This window comes from Cryptomeria japonica, chromosome 10, assembly GCF_030272615.1.
Source record: "Cryptomeria japonica chromosome 10, Sugi_1.0, whole genome shotgun sequence".
NCBI lineage: Eukaryota > Viridiplantae > Streptophyta > Pinopsida > Cupressales > Cupressaceae > Cryptomeria > Cryptomeria japonica.
This window is the reverse complement of record NC_081414.1, coordinates 264,244,628-264,259,432: the sequence shown is the minus strand read 5'-3', so window position 1 is coordinate 264,259,432 and position 14,805 is coordinate 264,244,628. Positions and strand designations below refer to the sequence as shown.

The following is a 14,805-nucleotide window of genomic DNA, read 5'->3' as shown; positions in this document are numbered from 1 at the left end:
TGCACCTTGGAGCAAGAAAAGTTGTCATTTGGCTTAAGAATGTTGTCAAAATTGTCTTTTTCTTGCATAATGAAGTTATTGAAGCCTCATGTCCGTACAAGGGCTTGAAAACCAACTGGAGAAACTATATAAGGCCTCCATTTGCCTTGGAAAGGGTTGGTTTTTTGTTTGAGCAAGTACTTTTTAATAAAAATCATGAACTTTTGGTTTATTTCTCTCTTGCTTTGCTTCTTAGAGTAACAGTTCATACTGTAGCATTAGTAACCATACTGTACCTTCTGGAAAGTGTTTATATTGGTCATTCAATGCTTTCCAAGTGATTATTGTACTGGTTTACCTTGGAAATTGGTTTGTGTAAAATTATTTCATAACTGGGAATCTGCTGCCCTGCCAAGGGTTTGGAGTTGTAAGATGCATCAACTTGGTTGATCCAGGTTTGGGATCCCTCCTATGGATTCTACCAAGTTGATCCATGTGTATATAATGTATATTTCTTTGTTTTTGTGCCAGAAGAATGGTTTGAAGATGCCATTGAGTGAATACTAGGCAAGTGTTTGTCATTTGGCTAGTAGTTTGAATAACACTCATAGTTTGCACTCAAAAAAGATTTGAGTGAGCAAATGAATGTGACAAGAGCCTGGAGATTTGGCCAAGGATGTTGAGGATCCTCTTAGATGGCTATTTGACTCGTTCTTATTTCAATCTTGTTCCTTTTTGCAACCAAACAGTGAGTTCACTGTTTTCTGATTTTGTAAATGACAAAATGCCCAAGGAATGCTTGTTGAAGCATAATCCAAGCCTTGCATCTTGAAGGCTATGTAATAGATGAATAGTGATATGATTGAAGACTTCTTCAAGGTGTTTTTCTTCTTTCCAAACACTCCTTTCTTGCAGGCCTCAAGGGAGATGTAATTGACTGGTAAAAGGCAGAATTAAAGACAGTGACAGTGGCTTTTTTTTGTTTTCCCACTTGCTTGCCAAGTGTTTGGCAATATGACTGCAGGGAAATGTTTGCAGATGGTTCCTAGCATGGTGGCAGAGGTCCTAAGTCTTTGAAGAGGTGTGGAAGGAGTAGTTGGAAGTGTTTTCCAAGTTGCAAGCAAAAAAACCCTATCAAACCCTTAAAACATGCCACAAAATGTGGACAGTCCCAAAATTGCATAGACAGTGGGCTAAACCTCAAAAATCTTTGAGCAAACACTCTCTAAACACCATCCCCAACTTGCTTTGTGGTTAAAAAGACCATCGTTGAGCAGAACAAACAAAAAAAGTGCCAATTAGGCCTCGCGGGCTAGTAGCCCTTTTTAGCCCTGTTTTGCAAAAATCATCACAACTTTGGATTCAACCGTTGGATCTTTCTATAACTTAGAGGAAAGTTCTATAACTAGCATGTCTATAATCTGACTGAAGCGATTGTTCTGGTGATTAATATATTGAGAGTTATTAATGACTGTTCATGACTATAATTTCATGACTGCATAACACACAACAAAATGACAGTTTTTGAAGAATGCTTGAACCCGATGGGAAAATGGAACTTGGAGGCTTTTGAAACATAATGGAAACATTTCAAATAGTCCACAAGTGTACTTGGAACCCACAAACAACGTGCAACCTCATTTGGGGGTAGTTGAGCCCTTTTAAGGAATTTGAGCAAATTGAGAGTTATAGGTCTAAAACAAGTTTATGAGCATTCATGGTGAGTAACTCCTTGCTGCCCCTGCATTTCCATGTGGAAGACCCCTAGTACACATTGAAACTGAAGGTTGAAGGACCCAAGAGCCAAGCATGAGCAAGTGTGGATAGAAGGGTAAGCAATTTGAGTAATTTTGGAGCATGGGAGAAGCCATCACCAGTAAGGGAGTTTGCTAGGTAAGAAAACCTTGAGCACTTGGCATCATGACCATAAGACAGATTGGACAATCATACACAACAACATCTACAAGTCTTTGGTAACAAACTGATCCTTTTTGAGCAAACTAGCCTTGTGAGTGCTTACCTACCAAGCTCCCTATCAATCAACTTGACAGTGTCTATGCTTGTGGTGATGATTTGAAAATCATAAAGCTATCCTTAGAAGATCGCACTAGCCTTGTCGAGATGTTCATTGCATGTCGGAGCAAGATTTAGTTAAAGTTTCATCAAAGATCATCCATTGCTCCTACATTCTTAGAGTTAGAATTAGATCTCTCTCAACCCTTATCCTTTTTCCTTTTTTAAATCAAGTCAAGTGAAATTCGACGTTCCAACATCATTCGAGCATTCAAGTGTTCAATGTAAGTCCCCTCAAAAAGTACAACAAATCACATCAATACCATTGAAGTTGTAGTGCCCCTGCCCTAATCAGATTCTAATCTCGATTTGACCTTGGTTAGTTTATCATGTTATCATGTTATAGTAAGATGTTTTGATTATTGTGCGTACCGATTAATGTGGTTTTCACATCAATTCGTATGTAAGCTTATTAGTTCTCTTGATTCGTGTTATTAATCTCGGGCTAACACTTTCATTATATATATATGTATGCATGTATGACTCTTGGTTGCAGGAGATTGCAGGTACAGTACCGCATAGGTACGAGGTTCGTCTCCACCTGGATTCGCAGGTTTGAGTGTCCTCATTGACCCTTAGAAATTGGATTAGGTGGTCGTAAGACCCTCGTTTGACCCTAGTAGTGCTCAAGTGAGCGTCATCAGTCGTCTGTCAGTATCCTCTTTGGTTGGCTATGCAGGTTGTCTGCTTGTTTGGCTTTCTTGGGTTGAGTATTTCGTGGGTGGTTAAATTGAGTATTTAATCCTCAATATTTAATTTGATTTAATGTGTGTTTACGCATTAGTGTTTTAGGGACTAAATTAAACAGGTTCCCTTTTATGCGACTAATCGTTAATTAGAATTGCTCAATTCAAGTTGGTAGCAAGTTCGATTAAATGGTTAATTTTAATGATGAATTTATTCAGTTTATGCTTGTGAAAATGAAAGATTTAAATTTATTCAAAATAGAAATAATTTAACCTCTATGGCATTTTCGAATAGAAAGGTTAATTTCAATTATTTAAGAAAATTAATTTTAATTAGAAAAGCAAGTTTAATATATATTTGATATAGTTTGAAAGAATGATTTTTGGGATTTTATTTTAGATGAAAATATTTTAAATCCAAAAATGAATTTTTGGTCAAACTTTCCCCATTTAACCTAGGATTTCGAAAAATATTGGGGGCATTATTTTGGAGATATTTGGGAAAAATATTTTTGGGATAGAGAAATTTTTGGGGCATTTGTGGAAGGAGGAATTTCTTGAGCTTGCAGGTTGGGCTCTTCAGCAAATCTCTTCCAGGATTGCATATGGAGGTAGGATTTTTAATTGTCTCCTTTGTTGTCAGAGAAATTTAATGTTTGGTTTTGAAAGAAATGTGCTTGTTGTTGAAAAATCTTTCAGATTGATTTCTAGATTGAATTTGGGTTTGGGATTTAAAACTATGCATATTAGCTTGTGTTTTTGCAAAATTGGTTGAATCATGTGTGAGAAATGATTCATTTTGCCCAAATATGATATTTGGTTGAGGAAAGTTTCTTATCTGGGTCTGGTTATTTATCAAATTTTTTAATATTTTATAACCTTTGACATTCTGGAAAAAGATTTTAGTCTCTGTATGAGACTGTGAACTAAAAGAAAATCGAGGTTTCTTTTTTTTAGAAGTTTGTTTTAATAATAAAATAAAATTTAAAATCGAAATTTTTATTTTAGGGCGGATTGGGTTTTGGAGGGCGGGGAGTCGAGGCTCAACCCGCACCCCCTACCCTTCGCGGACTCGCAGCCTATGAGGTCTGCGACCACACTGGTGGCCGTAGAGCTCTACGACCACAGTGTGGCCGCAGAGGCCTGCGATCCCACTGTGGCCACGGGGACCTGCGACCCCATGGTGGCTGCAGAGTCCCGCGTCCACAATTTGGAGGTCGTGGTTCTGCGCCCACCATAGTGGTCGTAGCCTCCGCGGCTAGGGCACGACCACCCCCACTCTCGTGGATGGGAGGTGGGCCCGCGGCTACCCCTTTTTTATGTTTTTTTACTATTTTTTTTTAGATTAATAAAAAATATATTTATGCATCCCAATTTAAATTTGGTTTATTTAAAAAGTTTTAATATTATTTTGTTAAAAGGTTTTTAAATAGTTTTTTTTTTTTAAATTATTATTTATTATTTAGTTTATATTTAATTAATTTTGGATTAATATATATATATATTAATTAATATTTAATTTGTAATCTTATTGATTATTAATTAGTATATATTTTATTAATGGTGGATTAATATGTATATATTAATTAATATTTAATTTGTACTTTTATATAAATATGCAAGGAAGTATCATTTTAATTGGTAAATGATCATCGATATTTATTTCCTTTTTAATGAACATTTCCATTTTTTGAAAGTATGTATTTGTGTTGCAAGGGATGAGATTAGATTATTGCGTTCGACCAAGGATGAAAGTGATGTTTTATTTTTGAAAATGAATATCATATTTTTATGCGATTAATGAATAATTAATTTTACATCATTGTGTATACTGCATACATTATAATTATTATCATGTGATTTTGGTTTGAAAACTCACGATGAAGTATTTAAATTATTGTAAGATGCAATTGATCTATAGTGAGTTAGTAAACCATGAACGACCTGTACCTAGACGAGGTAGACAAACTGCAATCAAACTTAGATCCTTTAGAAAAATGGATCGATTGTTGTGTGTAAACAATAGGAAAGAGGAATGTCTTTTCCAATCTATGCTTATGCATGTTTAAATTCACATTTGCTTAAGAAATGGCAAGTCTTTGATTTTGTTTTGTTGGACACTATCGTACTATTGATTTGGGAACCTGCTTATGTCCTTCATCTCGAGTTTTGATTGTTTTCTTGTGATGGTGTTGTAACTGGTCATGTCCTGTATGCGGGTGTCGAATGTTGATTCGTGGTTGACCATAGCTGGTCAGGCCTCTAGTTAGATTACCATCAATCAGTGCACTTCGTATGAAGTCTTGTTTGACCAAGTGGGTATTCCTACCGTATTGAACTCCGTATGCTTGACCTTGAGTATTCCTGGGTTTTAGGAGTTTGTTGGTTTATGGTCTAGTGCCATATGGGAAAGTGGCTTTCGATTGGGGGCCGTACCCAAAGTGGTTGTTGGGTAACCCATCGAAAGTGTGTCTAAATAAGTGATAACCTAATAGCATATTAGAGAGTTAGTTAATGAATCACTAAGTAAGTTAATTGTGCCTCACATATGAGATGAGTGCTAGTACAGACTCGGCATGCAGTGAGAAGGCCTGAAATGGCAAACGATCAACCTTGTCTTCACGAAAGGATGTGTGGATCCACATGAGCCTTGGATGGGCCGGAGGTTTGGAATAGGTTGCTAGGGTAATCTAGTGGATGGGGCCGGAACTTATGAAGATCTGCCATGGTAACCACACCAGGTTATGTGATGACACTTGTCCTTTATGTTCACTAGTGTGTTGTTGTGTCGTCTTTGATAGGAGCAAGGTTGAGGAGTCATCATGTTGTCTATGCCCCTGTGAGAACCTGATATTCATGTTAGACCATGGGTTGCGAAGACTTAGTTTCGCGGATGCTCCAGTTGATCTTTTGCAATTGCTTCATATTATGTTCAGTTGGATCCTTTCCTATTCAGGGATCATTCATGTATTTATTTGACCGATGTGGTCGTATGTATTATTGGTGATGTTCGCCTTGATGGCAGGATTGTAAATGATGTGACCTTATGTATTCTTCACTATTATATTATTATCAGAGGGGTCTTGCAGTTGAGCAGACCCGGGGATGTAGCCCTCTAGGGGTGAACTCTGATATCATTTCGGTGTTATGTGATGTTATGTTCTTATGTTTCCTTTTTAATTTAGCATGTATGGGTGGCATTATGTTAGAATGTATAATGTGGATTAGATGAAGTTAATCTTAAATGCATGTATATAGTCATCTTATTAAATGCAGTAATTTGGATCATAAAAGAGTGTAGTTTTGAATAATAGAATGTATTGAGTTATTAATAATGCAATTAAGTATGCATGGAAAGTATTCATTAGTTTATGATGAAATTAAAGTATGTTATGAAATTGGATGCATGACTTATGTTTTAATGAAAATTTGAACGTAATGTATGGTTAAATTTTATTGGATGAACTTAATCATGTTATCTATACTTTTAACCTCAATGGATGAACCTTATCATGTTATCTATATTTATATCTTACCGAAAGAATTCATCCTTGTTTAAGTATTATCATGTCATTAAGTTAATCAACTTAATTGGATTAATTAGCATGAGTCGAGTTAAGTGTCGAATTAAGTAATCGCGTTGGGAAACTCTTTAAGTGTTTTTGAGTCTTTCACTGTGTTATCTGAGCTTATGATATTTCATTGTATCATTGTGTTGTGTTTAATTTTTTTTAAAAATTATTTGCACTCTATTCTTGTGTTTTAGCTTAATCCCTTCGGGGTTTCTTGGCAGGGCATTACAGAAGCTATCCGACAAATCAAGACCTAACATAAAAGAACCTTGAAGTCATCTCAAGTGATCCTTATGCGAATCTTTAGAATTTGAGAGTCTTTACTCAAGAGAGGATAGAGTATTCAATACTTTATTCTGTGTTTGATAGTGCATCAAAACACCATCAACAGAATTGGTGCTAGGAGGGCATGATCGACAACGAATACACGAGCAACGGATGCCAGTTCTTATCAAGTTAATTTTAAAGCAGTCACCAACAGAATATGCACAAGAGATGATAGAGTATTCAATACTTTATTCTGTGTTTGATAGTGCATCAAAACACCATCAACACAAACTATGCCCAAAGTTATTAATATAACATTTTTTTTGGTTTCTTCAGTTCCTGCATGGTTATAATTAGTGACTTTACCTAATCTTTTGTCTACACTCACTAATATTAATTATTTAATATTACCTTTAATTTAGCTTTTAGGTTATAATAATAATTAATTAATTTTAATTTGCCTTTTTGATATAATTTATCTTTCACAATTAAATAATTTCTCAATTATATAAAAAATGGGACATTACAAGTCTCCTTCCATTTCAATTTTCTCCAAAGAAATTTCTTCTTGTATACATTCTTCTCTTACCTCTACACAAATATTGCTGCTTGCACATTCCTCTTCTCACGTGGTGCTGCCCATTTGCTCTCTTCTTTGCAAACTTCTTCAAGTGCCCTTTATATCTATTTTTTTTCTTTTCTTTGATGGCCCTTTTGCACGTTAGCCCTCACATTTTTTGTTGACTCTTTTCTTGAAGGAGGTGATCACCTTCATGCATAGGGCCTTACAAGTGACTTCTATGACCACCAAGTTGATCACCTCATTCTTCAAATCTATCATCGGTATTTGAGGCACTAGAAACCCTTAAAATACTGCAGATTTTCACACAATTGATGACAGCTTTGAGATGATGTAATTCTACATAGACTTGGACTAGGATGCCCCACTTCTCACCCTAGGCATCACTTGAAGCACTACATTTTTGTTGTGCCTCACTCCCAATTGAGATCTCTTACTTAGGTGCATGTCTCCAATGTCTTCCCACCTTCAATGGTATCTTAAGTGGTGGAGGTTCTTCAGCCATGAATGATGGGGCTTTCTTTTTTATAATGTTGATTCATAATGATCTCTAAAGTAATGATATATTCTTTGATGATTGTGTCTATTATTCAGGGTGCTCTTTCTTGACAAAGTTCACTTGGGACACCTATCAACAAATATTTGCTATCGTTCATTATAGGGGTTGAGGGCTCACAGACAATATCCACCCAAGTAAATGGGCACAAAGGAAATTCATAGTATCCTCTTTCCCAATAAAACTGCCCACTATCGAAATAGGTTTTGGCTCAACAATCCTCTATACTAGCTCCATTGTTGGCATGTTATACACATAATATTGAAATCAATTCCTTCCTTATCAAGCACACTCATACTAGCCATTCTCATTTTTCTCCTTTCTTTTCTTATATAATTTACATTTTTTGTTGATATGGTTCCTATTAGGTTCCAAAACCACACTTTCATTATCTTATTCCTTACCTCTACGGCCAAGCACATGTCATCAAGAAAGTTAAAAAGGGTGTTCACCAATAGACAATGGATGGTTAAAGGCCAACAACTAAAGTGTGTAGTCTATCCTACACTTCAAGCTCATCTTAGACTCAAGAACGTATTCCTAGAGGTACCTTAACGAGTTTTATATTAAACAAAATATAACATGGCAACAATTAGAAGCTAAACCCAAATGTATACTTAACCCTTATATTGTCACCAGGCCAAGATCAACTAGATGCATAAAAACTCTATTAAGATTAACAAGGCACCATGCACATGCACATATAGATGATAGCAGTATTACAATCTCAAAAGACGATTTCATGTAATGTTTCTTACACAATGGCAAGGTGCAAATATACAATACATGATTCTCAAAAGGTTTAACAATTTAGGTTTGCTAAGGATTTGTCCCTTCTTAATAGCAGTAAATCAATGAACAACATGAATATCTAAACCATAGTAGCAAAAATCATTTGGGGAAAAAATCGGCAAACCAAAAGTATAAGGTTTTTTGAATAAAATTGTGAAAAAATCAGATTTAAAAAAAACACACAAAAAATTATAGAAAGAGACAAAAACTATTTTTTTAAATAACTTAAGGGCATTTGCATATCATAGAGATATAAAGAACAAATAAAATAGAGTTTAACCCATGAATTGTCGAAAATAATATTTTTGTTGTTTATATTCATATTACTGATTACATAGGCAAATATTCAGTTAATTTTTTAAGAGGGCAGTCACCAAATACACCAAATAGTTGTCTAAGTCTGAGATCAAATATTAACTAAGTCTATGAAGTAACTGAAATCAAAAGTTAACAAACAAATAGTAAAAGTGGAAGCCATTTTGAAGTGATCCAAGAATTTCATTGTGATTGAGGTGATCCAAGAATTTCATTGTGATTGAGGCAAGGAGTTTTGTAGGGTCAATTCAATAGTTTAGTAAGCTTATCAAATCATAGTCCACAATCGCAATGCTTTATATCATACTAACAAAAATCGTTTGGGGAAAAAGTCAGCAAACCAAAAGGATAATATTTTTCGAAAAAATGGGTTAAAAATTGGATTTTAAAAAATCATAAAAATTTGTAGAAAAATAGACACAAACTACTTTTTAAAAAAAATTAAGGGCATTTCCATAGCATAGAGATGTAGAGAGTAAATAGAATAGAGTTTAACCCATGAATTGTAGAAAATAGATTTTTGTTGTTTATATTCATATTGCTGATTACATAGGCAAATATTCATTTAACTTTTTGAAAGGGCAGTCACCAAATACACCAATAAGTTGTCTAAGTCTGAGATCAAAGATTAGATAAGTCTATGAAGTAGCTGAGATCAAAATTTATCAGACAGAGATCCAGCTATTGTTAGGAATTTAGTAAAAGTGGAAGCCATTTTGAAGTGATCCATGACTTTCATTGTGATTGAGGCAAGGAGTTTTATAGGGGTAGTTCAATATTAGAGAAAGCTTATCAAATCATATTCCACAATTGCAATGCTTTATATTCCCTAATGGCAAATGGTAAGTCTTTTATATTGGGTAGAATACAACAAAAGGCATTTGTTTAGCTGAAGTAAAAGATTAGCAAGCCACTAGTTTTGGCAATACCTAGCTTGCAACTACTATTTTAGGTAGAGACAATTTTTAATGATTGTGTATTGGAGGCTCTTTTATTACAACTATGTAAGCTTGTTTGTTGTCATTCATATTTAATTCATGGTGCACTTTAGAGATATTGCTCACATAATGAATTGTATGTCTTTGTTTGAGCAAATATTAACTATATCAATTATAAATTCAAAATCATATATCTATATCTATAAATATTAAATATGTCTTAGGACGTTTAGTGTTGTGGTAGAAACACTCCATTGGTGAGGCAACCACCAAGGTTCTGGTAGAAGCACTTCATTGGTGAGGCAACCACCAAGGTTCAAATCCCTACTAGGCCATTGAGCTCGCGGGCTTTCTGCTTGTGTTGGATCGTTGAGCTCGTGGGTTTGAACAAGTGAAGTGTGGGGAATGATGAACCTCACCCCCCCCCACCTGAAAATGGACAAAATAACGAACTTTTTTACGTTGATTCCACATTGACTCTAATTTCATCTCAGATCAACCCTAGTTCTAAGAAAAATAGTAATTTCACACGTTTTCCTAGGGTTTTGCAAGTTTTTACAATAATTTTTCAATTTTTTTGCCATTTTGGGGGGTTTGTAACATGATTTAAATGCAAAAAATCATTGAAAATTGGGTCAATGATTTTTTCTTGAATTGGGATTTTTCTAGGGAATAAACCGGCTAGTTCTAGGATTCAAGATTAATCAGGTATAATCATGATTTTGTGCAAACTATTGCTTCTATGATCTAAACTAGTACAACTAACCAGAATTGAGACGATTAAATGGAAGATGTTTGGCCCTTCACAAATTTGGACCAATTCCTACTCCATTAAGCAACAAAGTCACAAACAACAAAGAGGAAACGCATGCCATCAAGTTCTAGATACATTTACATGACAATCAAAAGTCACATACATGCAATAGACATACTTAATAACACAAAACTTTTAATTTACAAAACTAGATTTTCATTTACATAGCAATCAAAGGTTACATACATGCAACATACGTACCTAATATTATAGAACCAAAACTACAATGATCCACATGGAACAAAGGAATGATCATTACAAATCCTTTGTGATATTTTAGGTGTTATTAGGCACACATCAAATACAAATCATATTTTTGCCAAAAAAATTGGTAAAAGGAAACATATAAGTACAATTACAATATTCCTCTAAATCACTACAAACAATCACACAGACATATCATTTCGTAGAATGTGCATTACAAACCCTTCCTACTCTTCACCAGATGCAATCCTTCATTTGTAGCTCATATCTTTAGTGTTTGATTCCCTAGAACCCATTTGAGACACTTGCAAACCAAAAAATTGATTCACTAACCAACCTTTTTGATGAATGACAAGTATTTACAATTCTTAATTTCTAGTAAGAACTACTCATGAGGACCTCAAGTAGGAATGAAATCCACGAATGTAATGTGTGGGAGCTTTGCAAGCCCATGGAAGATTCAAACATGAGTTGGTAAAGATCAACCATAGATCAAATTCGGTGGCTAGAAATTCAACCACCTCCATTAATGGCAGCATAGCTCCAATGCTTCTTGCAATCAAGTCTGTGTGAAATTGCACCCAATAGTTTTACGAATGGATATTGAGCGGGAAAACACCTTTGGAGATGGTAGGAGTCAAATCCAAGATTTGATCGTGATCTACAAGTTGCAAGGGTAGGTAAAACAATTCCCCAAGGGTTTTTTGATTGAAACAGATCCTTGGTATGAAAACAAAAAATTTGGTTCCCAATAGGAGTTGAGGTTCAAGAGGGGCCTAAGAACCTATAATAAAGAATCCAAGAGTAAAAATGGGTAAGAAATTAGGAGGCAGGAGCAAATGGAGAAGTGTGACTATAATAGGAGAATCGAGCATTGCAGGTCGAGGCTGACCTAGCACTAAGACAAGTAATTGGTTGGAGATTGAGAGAAAGAAGGGAATCAAGAAGAGGGGAGACATTGGGGGTCAAGTCCCAAAAACAAACTTGGGACTAGGAGGAGAGGAATGGATATGGATGGATCACAGGTTCGGGAAGGAAATGGGGACTAGGACCAAGGAGAGCATGGAGATCAAGTCTCAATGATCAAGAACCATGGAGAAAAACATCGTAGGTTCAAGACCGAGAGAGGAGAGTAGAATGGAAAGGAAGTGCAAGGTTTGAGGCGTGGGACAAACCTATCTCTCTAAGGACATGGTGCCAAGGTCTAAGATTCACCCACAAGTCCAAGGGAGGAGATGAAAATTGGAAATCAAGGGTTGACCTAGACATACACTTGGGACAAGGTGCAAAGTTCTAGAGCTCCCTTGGTGATGTGGCCTTCAAGGGGGCATAGAACACAAGGTTGAGATCTCAATGTTCTAAGGAATTCCAAAAATCCAAGACAATACACGACAAGGACCAAGGCCCCACTAGGACTTGGGACCTCAAGATCCGGGGCTTGAGAAGACAAAGGGAAGGTTGCAAAGGGGTGAGAACAAAGGTTCCAAGGTAGGACCTACACTAGGTCCCGATTCTGAATGAACACTTGCAACCCAAGAAATGGCATGAACCTCCTATACACACAAACTTAGGATTTTTCTAAACATTTGGAAATCACAACAATGGATCCCACGTACGATTTTCTTAGATCGGTTATCAACAATGGTTAAATAGAGCAAATACACACAAACAAGGTAGGACCCAAGGGAAATTTGGTATCGTCAAATGAATTATGACAGTATTCAAGGAAAAGTCCCAAAACACCTACAATAAAACTTGATAAGAGCATACTGCTTTTAGAAATCATAGCACCATCTGATTTATCATTTTAAACATGCTAGCTCAACCAAAATTGCTAATAGAAATAAACATGGTGGCTGACTGCAATAGAATGATTAGTGAATGGAAATCAAATAGTTTCAGTTTGTGACATGGAAATATTTGTCCCTATAAGGGAAGTTAAGGTGGTTCCATGTCCAATTACATTACATATTTTAAGATCTAATGTTATCCAACTCCTCATTCCTAGCTTTATTTAGTTCGATATTTCCTAACAAATACAAATGCATGATGACTGTTACTATTATTACTAATATGTTTTGAATCCTTCCATAAGATTGTTTTCCAACATCTTCCCCAAATCTATATGGATAAGAGAGGAGAAATTTAACAAATGTTTAGGATCTAAAGTAAGAGATTTTTCTTCAAACCAATTCCAGATTAATAGTATTTAGATAAAAATTAATAAAAGATGTCTAATTAAATTATTTCACAGACAAATAAGATCCTTGGGAACATAGAATTTGTAGAAAGTGAATTTGTTTGTGTGTACTAGAGTCTAGGACAAACAATAAAGATCCTATCATGAACTAGGGATTCACAAAGTCAATTCAATAGAACAGGTACGTGCAAAATATTTTGACAAATTAAACACAGAAGCGGAAATTACCAGTGCTCCCTCCATAGTTGACATCAACAAATGCCCACCCTCTGCTAGTCCAATACTGGATTCCCAAATCCAATCCTCCTTGTGACTCAAGTGTTGGACCCCCTTAAAGATAAAATGCAATGATGTGTATTAGCAACAGATCAAACAAAACTAAAAAGCACCATAGCCCTTTACTGTTGAAATAAATTTGGGAGACCATACTTTAGATACCAGGCAATGATTCAAATTACAAACTAAAAATAAATTCTAATGCACATTAGAACACCAGCTCTACTATAAATATCTAGAATGAAAATGCAGAAATCTTAAAGTACTGACATGCTCACACATACTTTCCTATTGATGTACACTTTTTTCACTAAAGTGTTTCTTTAAGTGCAAATTGAGAGAACTTGCATAAGAATAAGAAAGAGTAATCCTAGCTTCAGCTATAGCAGTTGCCTTGTTTTAATATGTTTAAACTTCATAATTTACTATGTATACATGTTGAAATGGATAAATGAACTTACATGGTAATAGTTTCTGTTAACAGAAATTCAAGCCATGTCACTGATCCAATAAATAATCTACCATACAGACTAATAGAGATGACCAAATGAATAATCAGAATTGACTATTTGTTCTACCAGAAATTCAATAAATGTCATTGATATATGAAATATCTAGCAAAGCATAACTGTTGGCGGCAGTTTTGCCGATAAGAATAAATAATGTTTTGTTTAATAAATGGCAATGTAATTGTTTGTAGTTATCGGGTAGTTGTTATAATTCCTAATTCATTTGATCATCTATCAATTTGATAATCAAGCATTGCTAATTCCTTCAAGAGCTTATGAGTATTAAAAACATTGAGCTACAACAATTTGTCTTCAATTATGTTTTCCTTATGGATTTTGTAATGATATATTATGTTATTACATCAACACTAGGAGGATTTATCCTAAGAGCACTGCATCATCAATCAAAGGTATAATCATTTCATTTTAGCACTTCAATTCAGCAGTTCTTTCAGATTTAAACTCTGCCTTACCAAGGGTAAAATCTCTCTTTTTCATCATCACTATTGTAGGGTTAATTCCAACCCAAGGTTTGACTTAGGCAGACCCCTATACAACCCAACACAATTTTCCTCTTCTTTTGTGCAATTGCAGGCCCAGAAATAGGTTCTAAACTCAATTAGAAAGTATAGGAGCATAGTGCAGATAAAGACACAGGCAACCACACAAACTTCATCACAAAAAGGAAGGACTAGGGCGCCAAGCACCATAGTTCACCTGGACTAGGGCTCCTAGGACCATAGTCTAGGTGTTTTGTCCTGCAATTTGACCAGAAGCCAATTTGGAGACTCCTAAGACCAATTTGACCCCTGTTCTGTAGTTGGAAGCCATTTTGCGTTCAGAACTAAGACACATGTTCATCTCTACATCCCTTTTCCAATTTTGTACATCTTAGTTGATTCTCAACCTGGATTTGTCTATTTATGCTGATTATTGCCACTTTTGTACTATTTAGCCTAGTACTTGCATTTTCAGTTCAATCAATTAAATCAAAAGCGAACAATAAATCCATCAAGTGATCAGCTCTCCCAATGGTCTGAAGTT

The 14,805-nt window shown here is 35.3% G+C and overlaps 1 protein-coding gene across 3 annotated transcripts in view; it reads right to left on the bottom strand.

Annotated features, from left to right (window-relative positions):
* LOC131039129 (uncharacterized) overlaps positions 1-14,805 on the bottom strand; it is a 217,834-nt gene that overhangs the window by 119,068 nt on the left and 83,961 nt on the right. For all 3 annotated transcript variants that reach the window (XM_059213016.1, XM_057971782.2, XM_059213015.1), the window contains exon 12: positions 13,205-13,306. In XM_059213016.1, the coding sequence (XP_059068999.1) occupies positions 13,205-13,306 (102 nt within the window). The remainder of the gene's footprint in view (positions 1-13,204; positions 13,307-14,805) is intronic.